This window comes from Meles meles, chromosome 4, assembly GCF_922984935.1.
Source record: "Meles meles chromosome 4, mMelMel3.1 paternal haplotype, whole genome shotgun sequence".
Classification (NCBI taxonomy): Eukaryota; Metazoa; Chordata; class Mammalia; order Carnivora; family Mustelidae; genus Meles; species Meles meles.
Genome location: NC_060069.1, coordinates 39,807,034 through 39,833,114, shown reverse-complemented (window position 1 = coordinate 39,833,114; position 26,081 = coordinate 39,807,034). Strand labels below are relative to the sequence as shown.

At 39.7% G+C, this 26,081-nt stretch overlaps 2 protein-coding genes across 4 annotated transcripts in view; both read left to right on the top strand.

Moving 5' to 3' along the window:
- KPNA1 (karyopherin subunit alpha 1) overlaps positions 1-13,795 on the top strand; it is an 82,380-nt gene extending 68,585 nt beyond the window's left edge. Inside the window, exons 13-14 of the mRNA XM_046002409.1 lie at positions 3,168-3,346; positions 11,462-13,795. Coding sequence (XP_045858365.1) covers positions 3,168-3,346; positions 11,462-11,649 — 367 coding nt within the window. The 3' untranslated portion in view covers positions 11,650-13,795. The remainder of the gene's footprint in view (positions 1-3,167; positions 3,347-11,461) is intronic.
- A 6,062-nt stretch (positions 13,796-19,857) lies between these two features.
- WDR5B (WD repeat domain 5B) lies at positions 19,858-23,226 on the top strand. 3 transcript variants are annotated; one of them, XM_046001355.1, is made up of 2 exons: positions 19,858-21,577; positions 22,004-23,226. In XM_046001355.1, exon 2 carries the CDS (start codon positions 22,074-22,076, stop codon positions 23,070-23,072), a length of 999 nt encoding a protein of 332 aa, XP_045857311.1. In that variant the 5' UTR covers positions 19,858-21,577; positions 22,004-22,073; the 3' UTR covers positions 23,073-23,226. The 3 variants fall into 3 exon arrangements, with proteins under 3 accessions (XP_045857311.1, XP_045857310.1, XP_045857309.1); XM_046001354.1 differs by having other exon boundaries at positions 19,858-21,585; XM_046001353.1 differs by having other exon boundaries at positions 19,858-21,673.
- Positions 23,227-26,081: the final 2,855 nt, after the last annotated feature.

Below are 26,081 nucleotides of genomic sequence, written 5' to 3'. Positions count from 1 at the left end.
ATAAATAAAATCTTTAAAAAAAAAAAAAAAAGAACCTGTAGATCAGCATTTGATTATATTTAGCCTAACGATTTAAAGCTTTTTTATTTGATGTTTAGTCTTAAGAATGTCAAATAAATAAAATCTTTTTTAAAAAAAAGGATTTTTTTTTAAAAAAGATTTTATTTATTCGAGAGAGAGAGCTATCACAGAGGGAGAGGGACAGGGAAAAGCAGATGCCCTGCTGAGTAGAGAGCCCATTGTGGGGCTTGTTCCCAGGGCCCTGAGGTCATGACCAGAAATAAAGGCAGATGCTCAACCAACTGGGCCACCTAGGCACCCTACTATAGATTGTTCTTTTGTAAGATGAGGAATTAAATAATTGATGGGCTTTGGAAACTGGGATGAAGGCCTTAGTCTTTTTTTTTCTTTCTTTTTAAGATTTTATTTACTTATTAGAGAGGGAGAGAGTGAGACACTGAGAGCAGGAACACAAGTAGGGGGAGTAGTAGAGGGAAAGCAGGCCTCCTGCTGAGCGGGGAGCCTGATGTGGGGCTCAATCCCAGAATCCTGGGATCATGACCTGGGCCGAAGGCAGATGCTTAACCGCTGAGCCAGCCAGGTGCCCCAGAAGGCCTTCGTCTTGAGTATTGGGAAGACTCAGTGTCTTTAGCCTTGAGAGTAATATGAAGAACATAATATTTTGAGGAGGAAAGAGCAATTAAAATGCCATTACAGTAGTTCGTAAATGGCCAGGATTAACGTAATAGTTGTAGCATGAGATAACGAGTCTCAGTACAGGAAAGAAGGATCTGTAGGACTTGCTGGCAGGCTTTAAGTAGCAAGGAAAGGGAAGAGTCCAAGGTAACTAGGGAAAAGGGTAGATGGGTGCCCTTCATAAAAATTAGGACGCAGGGGCACCTGGTTGGCTCAGTGGGTTAAAGCCTCTGCCTTCGGCTCAGGTCATGATCCCAGGGTCCTGGGATCGAGCCCCGCATCGGGCTCTCTGCTCAGCGGGGAGCCTGCTTCCCCCTCTTTCTCTCTGCCTGCCTCTCTGCCTACTTGTGATTTCTGTCTGTCAAAGAAATAAATAAAATCTTTAAAAAAAAAAAAATTAGGACGCAGAGGAAGCCATAGTAGGATATAATAGTAGTGGTTAATCTCTGTGTACTTTTATGTTTTTCTGTTTTTCAAATCTATAACTAACATAACCGTAAAATAGGCTTGGTTTGTTTTTTGTTTTTTTTTTTTTTAAGATTTATTTATGTGAGGGGCGCCTGGGTGGCTCAGTGGTTTAAGCCGCTGCCTTCGGCTCAGGTCATGATCTCAGGGTCCTGGGATCGAGTCCGCATTGGGCTCTCTGCTCAGCAGGGAGCCTGCTTCCCTCTCACTCTCTCTGCCTGCCTCTCTGCCTACTTGTGATCTCTCTCTGTCAAATAAATAAATAAAATCTTTAAAAAAAAAAAAAAGATTTATTTATGTGAGAGAGAGTGTGAGTGTAAGAGGAGGGGAAAAGGTAGAGAGGGGCAGAGAAGTAGACGCCCCATTGAGTGCAGAGCTTGATGCAGGGCTTGATCCCAGGATCCTGAGATCATGGTCAGAGCTGAAAACTTTTTGTGTTGTATACAATTTTTGTGTAGTGTAATTCTATAGGTATTGGAATGGTAGAAATAGGACCATTGTAGCATTATACAGAACAGTTCTGTATTTTATTTTTTTTTAAACAGATCTTTTTTTTTTATTTAAAGATTGATTGATTGATTGATTTGACAGACAGATCACAAGTAGGCAGACAGGCAGGCAGAAGGAGAGGAGGAAGCAGGCTCCCTGCTGAGCAGAGAGCCCGACTCAGGGCTCGATCCCAGGACCCTGGGATCATGACCTGAGCAGAAGGCAGAGGCTTAACCCACTGAACCACCCAGGCGCCACAGAATAGTTCTACTTTAAAAAAAAAATAGTTCTACTGTATGATTCCGTCAGCTTCACCTATTCCTCACTAGTCCTCTACCCCCACAGCTCATACCTCTGGCAACCACTATACTTTTTTTTTTTTTTTTTTAAGGGAGAGGGGCAGGGGGTGAGGTAGAGAAAAAATCTTAAGCAGGTTCCATGCCAGGGTGGAGCCTGGCATAGGACTGAGCTGAAATCAAGAGTCAGATGTTTAACCAACTGAGCCACCCAGGGACCCCACTTTTTATTGTCTTTATAAAAGTTTGTCTTTTCCAGAATGTCATGTGTTTGGAATCATATAGTGTGGAGTCTTTTCAGACTACTCCTTCATATACTTAGCATGTCTAAGTTTTCTTTAATGCCTTTTCATGGTTTGATAGTGCATTTCTTTTTATCACTAATAGTCCATTGTCTGGATATACTACAGGTTATCCATTAGCCTGTTTAAGAACATCTTGGTTGCTTCTGGTGTTTTGGCAGTTACAAATAAATCTGTTATAAATATCTGTGGATAGGTTTTGGTATGGACCTAAGTTTTCATCTCAGTTGGTTGACTGTCCACAGTATGATTGCTGGATTATACAGAAAGCTTTAAAAAAAACTGCCAAGCTGTCTTCAAAAGTGATTATCCCACGTTGGATTCCCACCAGCAAGAAAATGAGAGCTCCTCTTGCCCCTCATTCTTGTCAGCATTTGGTATTGTCCATTGTTTCGCATTTTAGCCATTTTAGTAGGTGTGGTATCACTGTTTTACTTTGCATCCCCTGATGACATTTATTAATAATGTTGAGCATCTTTTCCTATTTAATTTGCCATGAGATCTTTGGTGAAATGTATGTTCATATTCTTTGCCCATTTTTAAATTGAGTTATTTGTTTTCTTGGAGTTTTAAGAGACCTTTGTACAAAATAGAATTGGCCTGTTGGGCCTATGGTGCCTTTAGCACCTGTTTCAGAGGTGTGGATCTACAGAAACAAAGATGAAATTAATCAGAAGTATACTGTTTTGATGAGTTACTCATATTCAGAGTAAGAGGGTATTCAGTTTCTTGGAATCCAGTAATTGTGGAGGGGGAAAAAATGGAGATGGTTTTGTATCATTTATTTGTAGATTTGTGGTAAGCACCTGAATGGGTGCTTATTTTTATCTCTACAGTTTGAGGATAACCCACTTATTTCATAAAAGTTTTATGAAATTGAATGCTTTGTTTGACTAAATTGTTCTTTGTATTAATTTAGGTACCTCGTAGAACTTGGTTGTATCAAGCCACTTTGTGATCTCCTCACGGTCATGGACTCTAAGATTGTACAGGTTGCCCTAAATGGCTTGGAAAATATCCTGAGGCTTGGAGAACAAGAAGCCAAAAGGAATGGCACTGGCATTAACCCTTACTGTGCTTTGATTGAAGAAGCATATGGTAAGATAAGAGTGTTTAGTAGCTGTCCTGAAATTATATTTTTCTTCTTGGTTTTCTGACTTGTCCATATCTGTCCATGAGCACAAACTCATATGAAAAATTTATTCTCTTATGAATAATAACATTTAGTAGGTAGAATGATTGGAAAAGAATATGCAGAATATGCAGAGAAGTGAGTACCCTTCGGTTTAGCCTTTTTTTTTTTTTTTTAAAGATTTTATTTTTATTTATTTGACAGATAGAGATCACAGGTAGGGAGAGAGGCAGGCAGAGAGAGAGAGAGAGGAGGAAGCAGGCTCCCTGCCAAGCAGAGAGCCTGATGCGGGGCTCGATCCCAGGACCCTGGGATCATGACCCGAGCGAAAGGCAGAGGCTTTAACCCACTGAGCCACCCAGGCGCCCCCGGTTTAGCCATTTTTTTTTCTTTTTTTCCCATTTTATTTATTTCTTTCAGCATAACAGTATTCATTGTTTTTGCACAACACCCAGTGCTCCATGCAAAACGTGCCCTCCCTTTACCCACCACCTGTTCCCCCAACCTCCCACCCCTGACCCTTCAAAACCCTCAGGTTGTTTTTCAGAGTCCATAGTCTCTTATGGTTCGCCTCCCCTCCCCAATGTCCATAGCCCCCTCCCCCTCTCCCAATCCCACCTCCCCCCAGGAACCCCCAGTTTGTTTTGTGAGATTAAGAGTCATTTATGGTTTGTCTCCCTCCCAATCCCATCTTGTTTCATTTATTCTTCTATCCCCCTAACCCCCCATGTTGCTTCTCCATGTCCTCATATCAGGGAGATCATATGATAGTTGTCTTTCTCCGATTGACTTATTTCACTAAGCATGATACGCTCTAGTTCCATCCACGTCGTCGCAAATGGCAAGATTTCATTTCTTTTGATGGCTGCATAGTATTCCATTGTGTATATATACCACTTCTTCTTTATCCATTCATCTGTTGATGGACATCTAGGTTCTTTCCATAGTTTGGCTATTGTAGACATTGCTGCTATAAACATTCGGGTACACGTGCCCCTTCGGATCACTACGTCTGTATCTTTAGGGTAAATACCCAGTAGTGCAATTGCTGGGTCATAGGGTAGTTCTATTTTCAACATTTTGAGGAACCTCCATGCTGTTTTCCAGAGTGGTTGCACCAGCTTGCATTCCCACCAACAGTGGAGGAGGGTTCCCCTTTCTCCGCATCCTCGCCAGCATCTGTCATTTCCTGACTTGTTAATTTTAGCGATTCTGACTGGTGTGAGGTGATATCTCATTGTGGTTTTGATTTGTATTTCCCTGATGCCGAGTGACGCGGAGCACTTTTTCATGTGTCTGTTGGCCATCTGGATGTCTTCTTTGCAGAAATGTCTGTTCATGTCCTCTGCCCATTTCTTGATTGGATTGTTTGTTCTTTGGGTGTTGAGTTTGCTGAGTTCCTTATAGATTTTGGATACTAGCCCTTTATCTGATATGTCGTTTGCAAATATCTTCTCCCATTCTGTCAGTTGTCTTTTGGTTTTGTTAACTGTTTCCTTTGCTGTGCAAAAGCTTTTGATCTTGATGAAATCCCAATAGTTCATTTTTGCCCTTGCTTCCCTTGCCTTTGCCGTTGTTCCTAGGAAGATGTTGCTACGGCTGAGGTCGAAGAGGTTGCTGCCTGCATTCTCCTCAAGGATTTGGATGGATTCCTTTCTCACATTGAGGTCCTTCATCCATTTGGAGTCTATTTTCGTGTGTGGTGTAAGGAAGTGGTCCAATTTCATTTTTCTGCATGTGGCTGTCCAATTTTCCCAGCACCATTTATTGAAGAGGCTGTCTTTTTTCCATTGGACATTCTTTCCTGCTTTGTCCAAGATTAGTTGACCATAGAGTTGAGGGTCGATTTCTGGGCTCTCTATTCTGTTCCACTGATCTATGTGTCTGTTTTTGTGCCAGTACCATGCTGTCTTGATGATGACAGCTTTGTAATAGAGCTTGAAGTCCGGAATTGTGATGCCACCAACTTTGGCTTTCTTTTTCAATATTCCTTTGGCTATTCGAGGTCTTTTCTGCTTCCATATAAATTTGAGGATTATTTGTTCCATTTCTTTGAAAAAAATGGATGGTATTTTGATAGGGATTGCATTAAATGTGTAGATTGCTTTAGGTAGCATGGACATTTTCACAATATTTATTCTTCCAATCCAGGAGCATGGAACATTTTTCCATTTCTTTGTGTCTTCCTCAATTTCTTTCATAAGTACTTTATAATTTTCTGTGTATAGATTCTTAGCCTCTTTGGTTAGGTTTATTCCTAGGTATCTTACAGTTTTGGGTACAATTGTAAATGGGATTGACTCCTTAATTTCTCTTTCTTCAGTCTTGTTGGTGTACAGAAATGCAACTGATTTCTGTGCATTGATTTTATATCCCGACACTTTACTGAATTCCTGTACAAGTTCTAGCAGTTTTGGAGTGGAGTCTTTTGGGTTTTCCACATATAGTATCATATCATCTGCGAAGAGTGATAGTTTGACTTCTTCTTTACCAATTTGGATGCCTTTAATTTCTTTTTGTTGTCTGATTGCTGAGGCTAGGACTTCTAGTACTGTGTTGAATAGCAGTGGTGATAATGGACATCCCTGCCGTGTTCCTGACCTTAGCGGAAAAGCTTTCAGTTTCTTTCCATTGAGAATGATATTTGCGGTGGGTTTTTCATAGATGGCTTTGATAATATTGAGGTATGTGCCCTCTGTCCCTACACTTTGAAGAGTTTTGATCAGGAAGGGATGCTGTACTTTGTCAAATGATTTTTCAGCATCTGTTGAGAGTATCATATGGTTCTTGTTCTTTCTTTTATTTTTTATTTTTTTTTAAGATTTTATTTATTTAACAGAGAGAGAGAGATCACAAGTAGGCAGAGAGGCAGGCAGAGAGAGAGGAGGAAGCAGGTTCCCTGCGGGGCAGAGAGCCGAATGCGGGGCTCGATCCCAGGACCCTGAGATCATGACCTGAGCTGAAGGCAGCGGCTTAATCCACTGAGCCACCCAGGCGCCCCTTGTTCTTTCTTTTATTAATGTGTTCTATCACATTGATTGATTTGCGGATGTTGAACCAACCCTGTAGCCCTGGAATAAATCCCACTTGATCGTGGTGAATAATCCTTTTAATGTACTGTTGAATCCTATTGGCTAGTATTTTGGCGAGAATTTTTGCGTCTGTGTTCATCAAGGATATTGGTCTGTAGTTCTCTTTTTTGGTGGGATCCTTGTCTGGTTTTGGGATCAAGGTGATGCTGGCCTCATAAAATGAGTTTGGAAGTTTTCCTTCCATTTCTATTTTTTGGAACAGTTTCAGGAGAATAGGAATTCGTTCTTCTTTAAATGTTTGGTAGAATTCCCCTGGGAAGCCGTCTGGCCCTGGGCTCTTATTTGTTTGGAGATTTTTGATGACTGTTTCAATCTCCTTACTGGTTATGGGCCTGTTCATGTTTTCTATTTCTTCCTGGTTCAGTTGTGGTAGTTTATATGTCTCTAGGAATGCATCCATTTCTTCCAGGTTGTCAAATTTGTTGGCGTAGAGTTGCTCATAGTATGTTCTTGTAATTGTCTGTATTTCTTTGGTGTTAGTTGTGATCTCTCCTCTTTCATTCATGATTTTATTTATTTGGATCCTTTCTCTTTTCTTTTTGATGAGTCTGGCCGGGGTTTATCAATCTTACTGATTCTTTCAAAGAACCAACTCCTAGTTTCATTGATTTTTTTCTATTGTTTTTTTGGTTTCTATTTCATTGATTTCTGCTCTGATCTTTATGATTTCTCTTCTCCTGCTGGGCTTAGGGTTTCTTTCTTGTTCTTTCTCCAGCTGCTTTACGTGTAGGGTTAGGTTGTGTACTTGAGACCTTTCTTGTTTCTTGAGAAAGGCTTGTACCGCTAGATATTTTCCTCTCAGGACTGCCTTTGCTGTGTCCCATAGATTTTGAACTGTTGTGTTTTCATTATCATTTGTTTCCATGAATTTTTTCAGTTCTTCTTTAATTTCCTGTTTGACCCATTCATTCTTTAGAAGGATGCTGTTTAGTCTCCATGTATTTGGGTTCTTTCCAGCTTTCCTCTTGTGATTGAGTTCTAGCTTCAGAGCATTGTGGTCTGAAAATATGCAGGGAATGATCCCAATCATTTGAAACCGGTTGAGACCTGCTTTGTGACCCAGGATGTGATCTATTCTGGAGAAGGTTCCATGTGCACTAGAGAAGAATGTGTATTCTGTTGCTTTGGGATGAAATGTTCTGAATATATCTGTGATGTCCATCTGGTCCAGTGTGTCATTTAAGGCCTTTATTTCCTTGTTGATCTTTTGCTTGGATGATCTGTCCATTTCAGTGAGGGGAGTGTTCAAGTCCCCTACTATTATTGTATTATTATTGATGTGTTTCTTTGATTTTGTTATTAATTGGTTGATATGGTTGGCTGCTCCCATGTTAGGGGCATAGATATTTAAAATTGTTTGATCTTCTTGTTGGACAGACCCTTTGAGTAGGATATAGTGTCCTTCCTCATCTCTTATTATAGTCTTTGGCTTAAAATCTAATTGATCTGATATAAGGATTGCCACCCCAGCTTTCTTCTGATGCCCATTAGCATGGTAAATTGTTTTCCACCCCCTCACTTTAAATCTGGAGGTGTCTTCGCGTCTAAAATGAGTTTCTTGTAGGCAACATATTGATGGGTTTTGTGTTTTTATCCATTCTGATACCCTGTGTCTTTTGATTGGGGCATTTAGCCCATTAACATTCAGGGTACCTATTGAGAGATATGAATTTAGTGCCATTATTAGCCTGTAAGGTGACTGTTACTGTATATTGTCTCTGTACCTTTCTGATCTACTACTTTTAGGCTCTCTGTTTGCTTAGAGGACCCCTTTCAATATTTCCTGTAGAGCTGGTTTGGTGTTTGCAAATTCTTTCAGTTTTTGTTTGTCCTGGAAGCTTTTTATCTCTCCTTCTATTTTCAATGATAGCCTAGCTGGATAGAGTGTTCTTGGCTGCATGTTTTTCTCGTTTAGTGCTCTGAATATATCATGCCAGCTCTTCCTGGCCTGCCAGGTCTCTGTGGATAAGTCTGCTGCCAATCTAATATTTTTACCATTGTATGTTACAGACTTCTTTTCTCGGGCTGCTTTCAGGATTTTCTCTTTGTCACTAAGACTTGTCAATTTTACTATTAGGTGATGGGGTGTGGACCTATTGTTGTTGACTTTGAGGGGGGTTCTCTGCATCTCCTGGATTTTGATGCTTGTTCCCTTTGCCATATTAGGGAAATTCTCTCCAATAATTCTCTCCAATATACCTTCTGCTCCCTTCTCTGTTTCTTCTTCTTCTGGAATCCCAATTATTCTAATGTTGTTTCGTCTTATGGTGTCACTTATCTCTCGAATTCTCCCCTCATGGTCCGGTAGCTGTTTGTCCCTCTTTTGTTCGGCTTCTTTATTCTCTGTCATTTGGTCTTCTATATCACTAATTCTTTCTTCTGCCTCATTTATCCTAGCAGTGAGAGCCTCCATTTTTGATTGCACCTCATTAATAGCTTTTTTGATTTCAACTTGGTTAGATTTTAGTTCTTTAATTTCTCCAGAAAGGGCTTTAATATCTCCAGAGAGGGTTTCTCTCATATCTTCCATGCCTTTTTCGAGCCCGGCTAGAATGTTCAGAATCGTCATTCTGAACTCTTGATCTGACATATTACCAATGTCTGTGTTGATTAGGTCCCTAGCCTTCGGTACTGTCTCTTGTTCTTTTGTTTGTGGTGATTTTTTCCGCCTTGTCATTTTGTCCAAATAAGAGGATATGAAGGAGCAAATAAACTACTAAAAGGGTGGCAAAGACCCCGGAAAAATGCGCTGTAACCAAATGAGAAGAGACCCCAAATTGTGGGGGGGAGAAATGGGATAAAAAGAGGTTCAGAAAAAAAAAAAAATTTAAAAAATAAAACAAATAAAGAAAAAATATAAAAAAGAAAGAAAAATATATATATTTAGATAAACTAGTCAAAAAACGTTAAAAAAGAAAAGGGTAAAAGTTTTAAAAATTTAGCAGAAGAAGAAAAAAGAAAAAAAATTGAAAAAAGAAAAAAGAAAAAAAAATTGAAGTAGCCGCAAGACTAAAGAATCATGGGGAGAAAGCCATGAGTTCCATGCTTTGCTTTCTCCTCCTCTGGAATTGCGCAGCTGTCTTAGGAAATGAACCTATTTTCCTTGATAGATGAACTTCGTCCTGGCTGGATATTTTGTTGATCTTCTGGGGGAGGGGTCTGTTGTAGTGACTCTCAAGTGTCTTTGCCCGAGGCGGGATTGCACCGCCCTTACCGGCGGCCGGACTAAGTAATCGGCTCGGGTTCGCTTTTGGGAGCTTCTGTTCCCTGAACGCTTTCCGTAGAGTTCCGGAGGACGGGAATGAAAATGGTGACCTTCTAGTCTCCGGCCCGGAGGAGCCGAGAGCCTGGGGCCCCACTCCTCAGTGCGCCCGCAGAGGACAGCACCCAATCACTCCTGTATCCCCAGCCTCTAGCCGCGCTCCGAGCTCACCCAGCCCGCGACCAGTTCAAGGTAACCCTGAGCTGAGAGTTCAGTCCTCGGCTCTGTCTCTGCAGCCGGCTTCTCCGTTCTAATAGCTGCGAGCTCTGCGACACTCCCGACACCCCCGGTCCTTCTGTGACCCTGCGGGACCTGCGGCCACGCTGGCCCCGCGTGGGCTTCACCCTGGGTTAGCCTCTGGAGCAATGTCCCTCAGTGGAACAGACTTTTAAAAGTCCTGATTTTGTGCTCCGTTCCTCCGCCGCTTGCTGGGAGCCGGCCCCTCCCCCCGCGGTCTATCTTCCCGTCGTTTTAGATTCACTTCTCCGCCAGTCCTACCTTTCAGAAAGTGGTTGATTTTCTGTTTCTAGAGTTGCTGTTCTTCTTCTCTTCGATCTCCGTTGGATTTGTAGGTGTTTGCAATGTTTAGATAAGCTATCGAGCTGATCTCCTGCTACTTCTCCGCCATCTTGACTCCTCCCCCCGGGTTAGCCATTTTTAAAGGATCTTCCCAGTTCTTACACTCTGCTTGCCCTTGTGGGTGCTCTTGTATTCTTACTAGTCCATCTGAGCCTCAAGAACATCTGCATCTACTGTAGATGTTGCTGGATTCTACTCCTTTTCTCTTGTAAGATTTAGATGTCTTATTTTGAAGAGTCACTCTTTGCCTTTTGGTTTCTTCATTTTTCCAATCTCAGTGTTAACTTGGTTACTTGTTTACTTATGTACGTCTTAGTTCCCTAAGTGATTTTAATACCTAGGGTTGGAAACCACTACTCTAGGGTTTGTTTATTGCTAAAATTGGAATTAGGGATCATAGGATATGTTTGTCTTCCTATTTATCAGATAATACAGAACTGATTGTATCAAAGTGATTTTAACAAATGACCATTAAAAAAAACTTTACAGTTCCTCTATTCGGAGATGTTTCTCCACGGAAATAACTATTGTTAATTTTTTGAAGTATATATTTTAACATGGTAATGTGTATGAATATGTATTTTTTTCCTTTGAGTAATATTAACATTTATTTACAGTATTGCTATAGTGTTTAGGTTGCTTATGGCTGCTTACTTAAGTAAAAGAAAAACCTAGCTCACACGGGCTTAAACTTAGTAAAGGGAATATGTTGGCTAGTTGTTCTAGTTGGACTTCTTAGTTTAAGCAGTAGAAATTGACTCTGGCTATTTTAAGGGTATTACATACATTTGTTGACATATTAGATAGCTCAGAACTTAGGATTAAAGCTAAGAATTAATTAGGTCATAGGAACACTTCTGCTACTGGCCTTAGCCACTGGATGATGTGTGAAGACTGTTGGGGAAATTGCTGCTTCTGGGGACTGGTTGTTGCTTGCATTCAGATGTCAGTTTGTAATATGAGCATTCAGATATAATCCCAGTGATAATTTCTATGCTGTTACAAAATACTAATGAGATATAGAGAAGAAAATCTTCCTTTACAATAAGGAGGCATGGCAAAATACAGTTCCATTGGCATTTCCAACAGATACATACAAAGAATACGTATGTACACAGAAACAGATTCTTCTTTATTCTTCATTCTAGGTCTGGATAAAATTGAGTTCTTACAGAGTCATGAAAACCAGGAGATCTACCAGAAGGCCTTTGATCTTATTGAGCATTACTTCGGGACTGAGGATGAGGACAGCAGCATCGCGCCCCAGGTTGACCTTAGTCAGCAGCAGTACATCTTCCAGCAGTGTGAGGCTCCTATGGAAGGTTTCCAGCTTTGAAGCAATACTCTGCTTTCATGTTCCTGTGTCAGACCAGGCTACCCAGTCAAGTCCTCTTGTGGAGCCCACAGTCCTCATGGAGCTAACTTCTCAAATGTTTTCCATAATACTGTTTGCGCTCATTTGCTTGCCTTGCGCACCTGCTCTCTTACACACATCTGGAAAACCTCTGGCTCTCTGTGGTGGAATACCCTTCTAATAAAAAGGGTAACCAGAACGGCCCACTCTCACGGAAAATCCCTAGGCTTTGGAGATCCGCACTTACATATTATAAGAGTCATGGGAATATACACATATTAATGTGGCTCCCTGTCTTTGTGGGGGAAAAAGAGGACTCCTCCTCATTCCCTTTAAAGTGGGGAAAAACACTGATATTAAAAGATGAGACTAAACCTTTATCTTGAATTTCACACAACTACTTGCAACAAGGGGAGATGTTTAGACCTGTTGTGTACACTTCAGAGTACTTCTCATGAGTTCTTCCACAGTGAACCCTTGGATACCTGGTGGCTTTTCTAGCCAAATTTGCATTAATCCTTACTGAGACTGGATGGTTTTCTTTCCTCTATTGGCGCCATTCTTCACAGATATTAAAGTTAAACCATCCGCTCCCTCACCTTCAGCCTTCAGTGAATGTGCTTTCTAGTTGTCAGGAATGCTGAAGAATTAACACTTTGACTCTTAAATGTGATACTGGTTTGAAGATTCCCTTAGAGCAGAAAGGAGAGGGGCACATTAATTTGTATGGCTATTGCTTCTCTTTGGTCTTATGTGTCTTAGGATTTGGAAGTGGTTCAGTTTTAATGCTGGTATGAAGATTTAGAATCCTTAGTAATCAAAACAATATCCTGTAATTCAGTAAAAAAGTAAAAAAAAAAACCCAAACAAATCCCTCCAATTTCCCCAGACTCAACCAGTGTGACTAGAGGCTGTGTTTCTGCATTAAAACAAATGTTTCAGGCTTTGTGGTCCTGATCAAGGTCCTCATTAAATTGGAGTTCACCCTAGGTGCTTTTCCCCACTGTGACTGGCAGATAACACATACTTTTAAAGGTTACTTAGGGAAACCTTTTTTCATAGCCCAGTGCAGCTTGATTCTAATGTATTCATGCTACACACATGATCCTTTTAATGTAGCATCTTTTCTTAAACAAATAATCATCTTCTCAACATAACCTGTTCAACCCAAATAAGGGCAGGGATTTTTTTTTTTTTTTTTAATAATCTCATTGTTCCCTAATCATTTCATCTACTAGTACTGCCCAGTCAAGTCCCCCCATAAAATGAAAAGTTTCTACCTTCTGGCTCATTTAATGATAACTGCAATGTACCTGCAAATGGCGCTTCCAGTACTGTCTTCAGTGATCCACATTTGTGCTTGGACTGGAATGAAAATGTAAGTTTAATTGCCAAGAGAACTGCAACTGAGTTCAATACGACTTCTTGGTGCTAGTTGGCCATCTTGGCTCAATGTTGGGACACACTATCAGAGAAGATGTTTTTGTTGATATGCTGTTCAAAATGAATTCTGAAGGAAAAGTTGCTCACTTCTGTTTCAGAGAAAATCCTTTTAAGCCTCTTTAATCTTGTCCTCTTCTAGAATTCATTATAACCCCAAAATGTAACTATTTGGAAGTTCCCCTGACAGGTTATTACGCATCTCTGGTAAATCCTGCTGAATGTTAAGGATATTCAGAGCTTTCATACCTCATCATGTTGTTACTTAAACAGGCAACTTATGTGACCTGATTTAAACTTTAAAAAAGTCCACTTCATTCAGAGTAGAAAGATACAAAGACAAAGGACATTTATCAGCCAAGTGTGTGACGCATTCTTCGCATCTAGTCTGTAGTTGTGTCTGTGCTCTGGATGGATACCGTCTGCCTGTTACTGATGGAGCAGCCACTGCAAAACTAGTCAACTTCCAGCTATAACTTTTTCTAGTGCTGCTTTGTGCTGAAAGGACATTTTAGTTTACTGCACTTGACCTGTAAAAGACTTTGATTCTTTGTAATTTTAGGGACAAATTAGGTGGTTAATTTAAAGAAAGACTTTAAATTTTGCCTTTACATCACATTAAAATATAACTTCTTTCGGAAGGGTAATAGAAGCACTGATTCATAGTAAAAATCTTGTTTTTAGCTTTGATTTTTCTTGTGGCTGAGTTTTTTTAACTTGTAATCACTGGTAACACATCATTTCTCTAGGATGTTTTAAATTATGTACCTTCTGCTGGATAATTTTAAAAATTTCAATTCATTTTTGGTAAGCCAATTTGAATGGAAAAAGGATAAAGCACACAAAGTTGTTTCCCTAGGTTAGTAAGAGTGTACTTCAGGAGTTTTGCATTTGCGGGTGTCTCAGTGAATGAATTAAAGTCCATTTAAATATTTTGGGTCTGTTTTCTGTCGAAAACAGGAATTTATCTTGTTCCTGTCCTGGAAGTTCATGAGAGATTAGCCTAAATTTTTTTTGCAATAAAATGTTCTTAATATAAAAATTGAATTAACTGAAAGTTAAATCCCAGCATAACAGTTTGAACTGATAAAGCAGCCTTTTTGTTTATAGAAATGAGACTTTAGGAGGTAACTGAGTCCTAATTTTAGTTCTCTGGCCGGCAGATTCTATTAATTTACACTGCATTTATTGAAACCCTATCACTAAGATGTTATTTATTACAAAAGTGTGTTAATTTCAACACAAAACTCTTCTGCAATATATACTAATCTGGGCCAGATTAATTTGATTATCCACTCCCATCCCTTTTTCCTTCTCCACATTTTCAAAGTATATTCTTCGAAATGAAAACTTAGGTGGGGGAAAAAAGGCATTGAAAGCATTTAGGATATAAAGGCACCCTGTATTTGAAGGACCAGCAGGGTAGATATGGTTAGATTGAAAAATACCAGGAAAGGAAAAGAGTTTAAGGAGAGAGTTTTCTGTGGAACATTTTAACTCAGCTTCTTGTCACTACATAGGGCACCTTTTTAAACCTTTGTCAGCTACACTGTTTTTTGAAAACTATTGCCCTAGGATTGTCTTGTGCCAGATAAAGCTAAATGGGCTCTGGGCCATTTTTTCATATTGTCACAAATACAAGCAATGACAATTACCCCATAGTAAATCTGAATTATTATTCCAGATTGCTGCTGATTTTGCCTGAGGAAAAAAGTATGTAACATATTTTAGAAACCAAATTTTGTCAGTTAAATCCTGTTGTATGTGGCCACTCATAGGCAACTTTGAATTTACTTTCCAGTGCTAAACAAACATTTATTTATAATCCCTCAATTTGGGGTTGCATTATAAAAGGGTTTTCCTCAAGTTGAAAGATTTTTCGTTCTTGCTTGATTAGTTTTGTGACATTTTTTCTATAAGTAGGCAAGTCATTGCATGTTGATGTTTTGGGGCTTGTGGATACATATATACACACGTGTGTGTGTATATATATATATACACATATATATATATACACGAAATCTTGATGTGTAAGGATGTTTTTCAGTGAAGAAAAGGGATCCACTTTTAGGAAGGGGCATTGTTTGCTTTTCTTATTTATATGCTATGTTCTACCTCCTACATTCCAAAATTTGCTCATTTGAGAAACAGGTGTACTTATCTATATATGAAGTCTCGAATCTGAATTTTTTGCCACCTGAAACTAACAGAGCAACTTTCGTCTGTTGTTAGGTGAGAAGAGTAAATACGTATCTGCCAACCTGGGAAATATTTTTGGCTACATTTCTCTATCAAAAGTTAAAGTTTTTATCAGGCACCTGGATCGGTCAGTGGGTAGAGCATGTGACTCCTGATCTCAGGGTCCTGAGTTCCAGCCCCATGCTGGGTGTGGAGCCTACTCAAAAGTTATCTTACTTTAAAAACAACTTAAAAATGAAAAAGAATGACCAAAAAAAAAAAAAAATTGCTTCCTCATGGAGTGCTTGGCTGGCTCAGTCAGAGCATGCAACTCTTGATCTTATGGTCATGAGTTTGAGCCCCATGTTGGGAGTTAGAGATCCTTAAAAAAAAAAAAAAAAAAAAAATTATTTTTTAAAGTTCAACTAGTGGAAGGCCAGATGGGACACCAGTACCATAAGTCTATGCTAATGCAGAGAGTAATCTATAATATGCTTTATTTCAGAAAAGTATAGGTAATAACAGTGAGTACCAGGACATCACAAAAATGTGTCATGAAATAAAGCAAATATATGCTAATTTTAACAATATCAAATTGCTACTGGGTATAAAATTTGGAAGTGTGGGGCAAGAAGAAAAGATTATGGGTAGATTCCTATAGGTCAAAAAGGCATCTAGTCTTTCAGCCTCTATTGTGTGCCAGGTGCCTGGGTAAGGGCTTCCATTTTTTCTCTTTTAATCCTCCAACTGCTCTTTGAGGTGGATAACTGTCATTATAGGTGATAGAGTCAAGACTTAGGAGAGTTTACTTTGCCCCAAGGTCATAACCTCAGACACTGTCTAGTGGTGGGACAGAGTTATGCAGTTTGTGTCTGGAAGAAAGCAGCAGTCACGGTGGAGGTGTTCTTCTGGGCCAGGAACTCCTAGAACTAGACTTACACAACAGCCAGAGCTGGTCCAGCTTTTTGTCAGACCAGTCTTTCTGGCTCTTTCTCAAGAGCACCCTTAAAATAACTAAGGTATGAAGTTGCTTTTAGGTTACATAATTTGGTAAATAGAGCTTCTCAGCCCAAACTACTTTTTCCCCTCTGTGGTGCTAAAATTCTGTATATGACCTGACAAAACAACAGAAGTCAAAAAAATATATATGCAAATGATAGATTTTGAGTTTAGTAGCATAATTCGTAAACATGTTTCCATTCAACAAACTCAAATGTAGAAGGTACTGACACAGTGAAAGAAAGCTTTGGAATGAAGAATTCTGCCTTAGGAAGCAGTGCCATCCATGGATGTGAATTTAACACAGCTGACTTCTTTAAAGGAGTATTGTCCCCAGGAATATCAAAAGTTAGAAACATCACCGTTTAATGTATGTTGTTGAGTATGTTTTGCTTACTTCATCATTATGACCACTCTATGTTGTTGTTCAAAGTGTTCTTAACGCTTTGATTTGGAATGGATCTGATGATTCTTTGTACTTGAATGTGGTCTGTCAGGCCATGGGTGAGTGCCTTGCACATAGTAGACTATTCAATAAATACTAAATGACTGAAGGAATATGCATCGATGTGATATTAGTAAAGGGTACTTGGTTACAAAAGAAAATTCAAAGGAATTGTTTTATGCTGCTGTTTGAAGCCAGAAATTAACAGCTCTTAGACTTAGTGTCTCAGCTTATGTTTTATATGTGGTTATCTTTCAGGAGGACATTAATTTGACCTTTAGTTTACAAAAGCAAGACACTGTCATAGCAGTTCATTATATAAAAACAAAAAACCTTAACGCCTTCTGTGAAAAGTTATGGATATATTTTACAGGATAATTATATAATCAACCCCATGTGTTTGTATTATCAAAAATAGCACATTAATCTCTTCTGACCTATTCTAAAGTTAAGAAAAACAACTTTTGTCAGTTATATCCAACTTATGTGGAAGCTGGTGGCTGCCTTAGGCTATTAAATAGGGTGTGTTTGCTTTCTTTTTCTTTTTTGAATATTTTTACTGTTGTATGTATTGCTGATTCTACTGGCCAGGTATTTTTTTTCTGAAAAGAGAATCTTAAAGCAAAATAGAATTAGTTCCTGCAGACTACACTGCCATCTATAGTACAGAATGGCTGAGTTTACAAATTTATTAAAGCTAGCATAGATGATTGTTGCCTTTTTTTTATTTGCCAATTTGAAAAAGCCTTTTTTTTTTTTCTGATTTTAAAGTCAATATATGGTCCTATCTGCGATCTTGAATGTTTATGCAGAGAATAGAATTACAATCTAAATTCCTTTATATACCCATTTGACTTGAGGAAGCCCATGGAAATTCACAGTTTGGATCACTGCCTTATCTAAACCACTTGCGCCTAGCATTATTTAGTGTTGAGTGAGAAGAAAATAGAAACCCAGGAGACTACAGTGGTGGGGAAAGAGCACAGGGTTATCACCATATAGAGAGTGTAGAATTTTCCACAATTGTGATTTATGAGGAGAGTCCTCCAAAAGTCAGTGAGTATACTGGTTTGCTAGGTGTAGTCCCAGGTTTTAGATCAATTAACATCAGCCGATTATTTTAGTGCCCCTCCCTTGACTTTAAAAAAGTTCTCAGTTTAGATAAATTCTGTGCCACTTCATATTTAGTTCAACTAGATTTTTATAGATTTAAATTGCTAATGGTCCTAAGCAACTGTACATCGTTCTGTTGTGCTTGATTTTTGAGGACTGGATTTGGTAAACTGGAATTGCAATGAAAGTCAGTTAAGACAGTCCTTAAAACAGGACTTAATCTCAGTCCTGACATACATTATCAAAAAAAAAAATTATTAAAATACAAAATGACCTAAACTTGTGGCATTTCTATTTATAATATCTGCAAACTTGACTGAGGGGAAGGGAAGTAAACCTTTCAACCATTGAGACTTTCAGTTCTAAAAGTTTTGTGGGAAATATAAAGAAAACAAATTGGTTTCTACAGAGAGGGAAACTTCCAAATCACGTATCTGGTGAAGATTAGGAACAGCAAAAATAGAAATAGTTAAAAACGGCCGTGTGAGGAACTTTGCTTGACAGCAGCAAATGCAAAGCTCTAATTATGGTTTCTGCCACTTTAGGTTTACCCATATCAGTATTTCCTACTCCTATGCACTCCACGTTGCTGATGCTCTCCTCCTCCCAAGGACCTATGCCACAAAATTCTTAGGCCCAATTCATAAGGACTACAATATCAGGACTACATATTAGAACATGATAAAAAGATTTTAGTTATATTCAGAGCTTTAATTTCTTTACACAAATTCCTGATGCTATTTGTAAACAAAACATTCTAACATCTAGAAATGGATTTTAATAGTGGAAATTTCTTCACATTCTGGGAAAATCTGAAGAAAAATTATTTCTAGTTATTCCTATCAACACATTTTTTTTTTCTTTTTTAAGTAAACTCTACCCCTAATGTGGGCTTGAACTCAACCATTCTTAGATCAAGAGTGGCATGCTGTACTGACTGAGCCAGCCAGGAGCCCCCTACCAAGACATTCTTGACTGTCCCTCTCATTCGTGTGGTATTTCTAGTGGGTTACTAAAACATACTCCAACCCCAACACCCCGCCCTAGCCCTCACGTCACAAATTTACCTTGTCTAATTTTTCTTTAGTCTCCTACTGTATAGAACAGTTACTGGAAAAATACAAATTAAGATCTTTGAAACAGCCTACACTTTGTTCTCTATAGCACTTTTTTTTTTAAAAGATTTTATTTATTCATTTGACAGAATAGGTGACAAAGTAGGCAGGGAGGCAGGTGGGGGGGGCGGGGGGGAAGCAGGCTCCTTGCTGAGCAGAGACACACCGCCCCCCCCCCATGCGGGGCTCCATCCCGGAATCCTGGGATCATGACCTGAGCCAAAGGCAGAGGCTTTAACCCCCTGAGCCAACCCAGGTGCCCCTACTTTTTTTTTTTTTTTTTAAGATTTTATTTATTTATTTGACAGAGAGATCACAAGCAGGCAGAGAGGCAGGCAGAGAGGCAGGCAGGCAGAGAGGAGGAAGCAGGCTCCCCGCGGAGCAGAGAGCCCGATGCGGGGCTCGATCCCAGGACCCTGAGATCACGACCCGAGCCGAAGGCAGCGGCTTAATCCACTGAGCCACCCATAAAAATGAAAAGTCTCAACTGATGCAGAATTTTTTTTTTAAAGATTTATTTATTTTGACAGAGAGAGATCACGAGTAAGCAGAGAGGCAGGCAGAGAGAGAGGAGGTAGCAGGTTCCCCGCTGAGCAGAGAGCCCGATGTGGGGCTCGATCCCAGGACCCTGAGATCATGACCTGAGCTGAAGGCAGAGGCTTAACCCACTGAGCCACCCAGGTGCCCCTGATGCAGAATTTTAGAGTGTTTTTAAGCTTCCCTCAGTGGGTTAAGCCGCTGCCTTCGGCTCAGGTCATGATCCCGGGGTCCTGGGATCGAGTCCCGCATCGGGCTCTCTGCTCAGCAGGGAGCCTGCTTCCTCCTCTCTCTCTGCCTGCCTCTCTGCCTACTTGTGATCTCTGTCTGTCAAATAAATAAATAAAATCTGAAAAAAAAAATCATACCAATTCCTAACAGGAAGAAAGGAGAAGGAAATGGCTGAGTTTAATCATAACTGACCTTTAAGATACATAAAAGAGAAAAGTTCTTTTTCAAATGTTAGAGGGAAAGGTCCATGGTGGCCTTGCCTTAAAAAAGATCTAAGAAGAATCCTAATTTAATGTATATAAATGGATGTTCCAAACCACTTAAAAGATCCTCTTCCTACTTGAGCATCTCGTATCATTACACCGTTAATTTTAAGACTGAAGCTTTTGTCATTCCTGTCCAAATTCCAAACTTAGAGCAGCAGGGTCTTAAGGTAATGAGGTTTTTACTACAGTCGATTGTTATAGGTGATTTAATTATGTCGTTGTGCCTCATGTAAAGGCTAGACTTTCAATTATCCCTAATAAATATAGGCTAAGAGAATTCGTTCCCAAATGCTTTTTAACTGTTGGCTAACAGAAAACATCATTAAGAGATACTTGCGGCGGGGCGCCTGGCTGGCTAAGTGGTAGAGCACGTAACTCTTGAGCTAACGTTAAAAAGAAAAAAAAAAAAAAAGCAAAAAAAGCAGAAGAGATACTTGCCTCTAGACTTTAGCTCAGCGAAAGGGGAAACCTTGTAACCCAACATTCTTGAGCACTCTTTATTGAGCAATTACAGGTAAGTAGAAATTCATCAGGCTTCCAATGTTTTTGGTAAACTTTTTTTTTTTTTTTTTTTTTTGAGTTAGCTCTTCGCCCACGGTGGGGCTTGAAATCGAGACTCGGAGATCAAGAGTTGCATGCTCTAGGGAATGAACCAGACAGGCACCGCAGTAAACCTATTCTTGTTTAAAGATAGTAACTTAACATCTGAAAAGCATACATGTTTCCATAGCACTCTCAGGGCCATTAAACAGGTCTTAAAACTTCAGACGCTCTACAGCCAATTACGAATTAACTTCACACACTTCTCAACCACGTCCCACCAACTTCTCTTTTTCGGTCCCAAGCACCTATGCAGGGTTGACCTGTTCTCTTAAAAAGTTTAAGAAAGCGCAAGGAAATGCTAAAACAAACGTTTGCTCGTTTCCCTGGCACCACCACGTCCTAAGCACTGGCTTCTGGAGGCCCACAACGCATTCCTTCCCGAAATGTTTACCCCAGACTTTTAAACCAGAAGCGTTACAATCTGGGCATAAATGCAGTCAAGCTCCCCCTTGCCTACGTGCAGTCTTAAGTACACGCCACCAGCTCTGTACCACAAGAGTAGAGAGGAGCAGAAGCCGCCCGTGAAGCCGATGCTCAGTCACCGGCGCCTGGGGCAGGGGACTCGACGACTAGCTAGAGCCAAATGTAAGCTAACTTTCCACTAACGGAATCGGAAAATTCAGTTCTTTCTTGTGACACGGCTTCCAAAAAGAAATGAATGTTCTTTGAAACATTCACTGCTACTGACGCTAGTCAGTCAGCTCTGGGATAAGGCCAGTCGACCCACCCACAGGCCAAACAAGGAAGTCCTGCGTTTGCGTGCGGCAGCCCCCGGCGAAGAAGACAGGAAAGGAACGCCAGCGCCTTCCTTTGCGCAAGCGCAGGCCGACCTCTCCCATTGGTCATCTCAGCTCGAAGTTGGCGTGCTCATGCGCTCCGCTGTCCTGCCGGCTGGGTTGGATTGACGCGAACGTGTGCCCCAGTGTCTCTCCGCCGACTGCAGCCCACCGGCGGCCGTGTCGCAGTTCTTGTTGCTTACGCAGGTTTTTTGGTCATTATTATTTTTTTTAACCTTCTGAAATCGCTTGTTTAAGCCGGTGATTCATTCATGCTCAAGTATCGGAAAGTCTATCTGACTGGTAGGCTTGCTTAGTGTTCTAAACGTTTCGGGGTAGGGAGAGGGGAGGGGAGAAAATACTTCCTGTAGGTCACCCACGCCTCTCTTCACTTTACACGGTTTTATACGTTCATAAAATACCCAAAACATACCTCACTGGCCGACAGCGCATTGGACCCTTTTAATGTTTTTATCAAGTATTTGTTTACAAAGGAGGAAGTGAGGAAAAAGAGGTCCAAGCCGTGCTGCTGAATCATTGTATAGAGAAGTTTAAAGACAGTCCGGAAATTATAATCACTAAAAGGCTGTTTATTTTTGAGTCTGATGTTTTTATCTTCATTTTGATGGGCAGAAAGAATATTGAGCTTCCTGGTTCAGGACCGGACGCTTACCTAACCTACTGACTTGGGAGCTTCAGAACCATGGGGACAAAGGAGGCAGGGGATGCTAGAGCAGCAGAGTTGGGCCTCCTGCCCTCATCAACCAACCCGAACAAGCAAATGTCCGAAAAACCAAACTATGCTCTTAAATTTACTCTCGTGGGACATACGGAAGCAGTATCATCGGTTAAGTTTAGCCCTAATGGAGAGTGGCTAGCAAGTTCTTCTGCTGACAAAGTAATTATAATTTGGGGAGCCTATGATGGAAGGTATGAGAAAACACTTCATGGTCACAATCTGGAAATATCAGATGTTGCCTGGTCATCAGATTCCAGTCGCCTTGTTTCTGCCTCAGATGATAAGACGCTAAAGATTTGGGATGTGAGATCTGGAAAATGTTTGAAAACGCTGAAGGGGCATAGTAATTATGTTTTTTGCTGTAATTTCAATCCACCATCCAATCTCATCATTTCAGGATCTTTCGATGAGAGTGTGAAAATATGGGAGGTGAAAACAGGAAAGTGCCTTAAGACTTTGTCTGCTCATTCTGACCCAGTTTCTGCTGTTCATTTTAATTGTAATGGGTCTTTGATTGTGTCAGGTAGCTATGATGGTGTCTGTAGAATTTGGGATGCTGCATCAGGTCAGTGTTTAAAAACACTTGTTGATGATGATAACCCTCCTATCTCTTTTGTAAAATTTTCTCCAAATGGAAGATTTCTTCTAATTGCAACTTTGGACAATACTCTTAAACTGTGGGATTATAGCAGAGGCCGATGTCTGAAAACATACACTGGTCATAAGAATGAGAAATACTGCATATTTGCCAATTTTTCAGTTACTGGTGGAAAATGGATTGTGTCTGGATCAGAAGATAATCTGGTTTACATCTGGAACCTTCAGACTAAAGAGATTGTACAGAAATTACAAGGTCATACAGATGTTGTGATCTCAGCAGCTTGTCATCCTACAGAAAACATCATTGCATCAGCAGCATTAGGAAATGACAAAACAATTAAACTGTGGATGAGTAACTACTAAACCCTTTAGAAATCAACTAGTAGAGCCAAGTTGGCAAAAAAAAAAAAAAAAGTATTTAAAAAGATGGTTTCTCTTAATTTTGGTACGGTTTTGTTTCTTTTTAACATTGTCTTACTCTCTCTGACAAATAAATAAATAAAATCTTTAAAAAAAAGAAGTGGGGGTGGTGGTGGAATGCCTGGGTAGCTCAGTCAGTTAAGTGCCTGCCTTCTGCTCAGGTCATGATCCCAGAGTCCTGGGATCAAGTCCCGCATTGGGCTTCTTGCTCGGCGGGGAGCCAGCTTGTGCTCACATGTTCTCTCTCTGACAAATAAATGAAATCTTAAACACAACCAAAAAACCCATGTCTTAGATTAAAAGATTTCAGACCTATAACCTAAATTTACAAAGCAAGACAACTGGAAAAGCAAGTCTAGAACCTAGGGCTTCTGACTTTTAATCTTCAGGTCTGGTATTAACTCAGTCTATTCTTGAATAGGTTCCCGTTCTGTTCCTCTGAGTGTATTTGAGAAATATTTAAAAGTAAGGTTTACAAAACAGGATGACTGATTAAGTGAGGGAAACCAGAGTTTGGCATAACTCCAGTGCTCCTGATTTGGGAGATCAAATGAATAAGAACATAATCCTGGGATAGTGATGGAATGGAGATGTATGGCAGATGCCACTCACACATGAAATGGTTCCATGGAATCAAGTCTATAAATTGGGAAAAATAAGTCATTGGTTAGGTCTGTTAAACATCGTAAGTTAAAAAAAAAAAAATCTTGTTTGTATCGAGATAAAAACTGAAAGTAAACCAAAACATTATAAATGGCATTTTGGGGGCACCTGGGTGGCTCAGTGGGTTAAAACCTCTGCTTTCGGCTCAGGTCATGATCTCAGGGTCCTGGGATCGAGCCCCGCATCGGGCTCTCTGCCCAGCGGGGAGCCTGCTTTCCCCTCTCTCTCTGCCTGCCTCTCTGCTTACTTGTGATCTCTCTCTGTCAAATAAGTAAATAAAATCTTTAAAAAAAAAATGGTATTTTGCTGAGGGACTAACTACCCTGGTCATACTGTCCCTCATGATTATCAAGCAAACTAAATGTCTAAATGGTGTGGCTATTCTCTTTAACTATGTGTCTGACCTAGTAACTCCTACCCATGCTTCAAACAGAAATCACCACTTTGTGGACCAGCACTGCCTGCTTGACTGGAACCACAACTGAGAGCTGAGTTAGGCTTTGTTTCTTTCTATAGCTACTGTTACATAAAGTTCAGAATATATCTTTTACCAGTTTGTATTGTAGCCGTTTCATGGGCCATGTTTCCATAAATTATGAGCTCTGTAAAGAAGTATGTTTTACTCATTTTGTATTCTCAGTATTTATATATATAAGGGATTAAGGTAATGTTTGATGAATGACAATGAATTATACCACCACTTTATTCACTCCTTGCCTACTTTCAATAAATGGTTGGAATCATGTCCCCATACTATTTTTGTTTATTAAAAAAGTATCTGACCATAGGCTTGTGTATTAACTTTATTCAGACAGGGCTTATAGGAAATAAAAAGTGGGAAATGGTTTCTGCCTACTTTACCTACAGAGACATGATAAACGTGAAAAAAAATTTAGAAATTAAACAAAAAATAGTAAAACAATAATTGAAAGTAACGGGTAAACTGCCTTTTTTGGTATTCTTTAGTATCTTAAAATAGTGCTCATTAAGTCTGATTTGCTTGACAAGTTCTGAGGAATATAAGATATTAGAGTTATTAGTAAGGAATGACTGTCAAGAAGGTATTATGTGAGGGTAGTAAGAAAACTTGGATTGGACAGAAACAAGTCCAAAATTCTGGCTGAGAAATTTATATTTAACCCATAAAGAAGTAGTTACTCTAAGTAACTGAACAGGAGAATGAGAGAAAATGAAAAATGATCATGAAAATTCTTGCTGTACAGTAACATTTGTGAGTTTTGGTTTAATGAAACTTTTTTTTTTTTGCAATAAATCTCCAAGATAACACTTTAAAATACTTTAGAAGTTAAAAATGATAGTGTTCTATGAAGAAAAATTACTTATTTTTAAAAGAAATAGGTTAAAATCAAAGAAGTTGGTATCTAAAAAGCTACGGTCCAGTTACTCTAAAAGTGTATCAACAGACATCACCAACATCATCAGATAATGAAATCAAATGTGGTATATTCCATTTCACTTAGTAGTTTATTAAGTCAAGTTCCAATGCAGATGCATATATTACTTTCTATCAGTTTCTGGAGACAACTGGCAGGTTGGGATGGCTATGCAAACTTGTCCATGTCATCCATTAATATGAGGCATGTGAGAATATATGAAATACTTAAAATAGAAACCAGCATCCAATACCTAAAAATTAAATGGCTTGGCATCCCAAAATGTAAATGAAATATATAATCACGTGCAAATGCTTATCTTTCAAAACTTGTAAGAAAATGTATTTGAAAGATACTCATAATTGAGAAATTCAGTGTAAAGGCAAAAGGAAAAGGACCAATTGGGAATTCTAAGCTATGCAGTAGAAAAGGTGACTGATGGCCCCAAGCAAATTCATGGTGCTGGGATTTCAGAGTTCTCAGAAACTTGTGGCCAGACCATTACTTTACTGGAACCTTTCACAAGACTGCTCTGACAAGCCTCTGTCTGCCAGCATCTCCGAAGATGGAAGAGTCTGATTAGGCTGCTTTGCAGGACTCTCAGAAGCACCACTGCATTTGGGGAGGTTAGCTCTCCAAGATGCACCTAGGCAGTGTACGCAGCTGGCCTTCCTTAGCTCTCTAGAAATGAATACACAGAAATATAGAACTACAAGCCATTTAGCTTCTGCAGAGAAAATCACTTTGGTAATGGAAATTAAAGATATGGTATCTGACTCTCTAAAGAGTTAATACTAAGGTTTAAATAACTTGCCCCATTTTTCATTCATTTCCTCCAAAAAGCTGAAAGGCTGCATTTAACCTGGATCACAGCCACAAAAATATAGACAAGTCA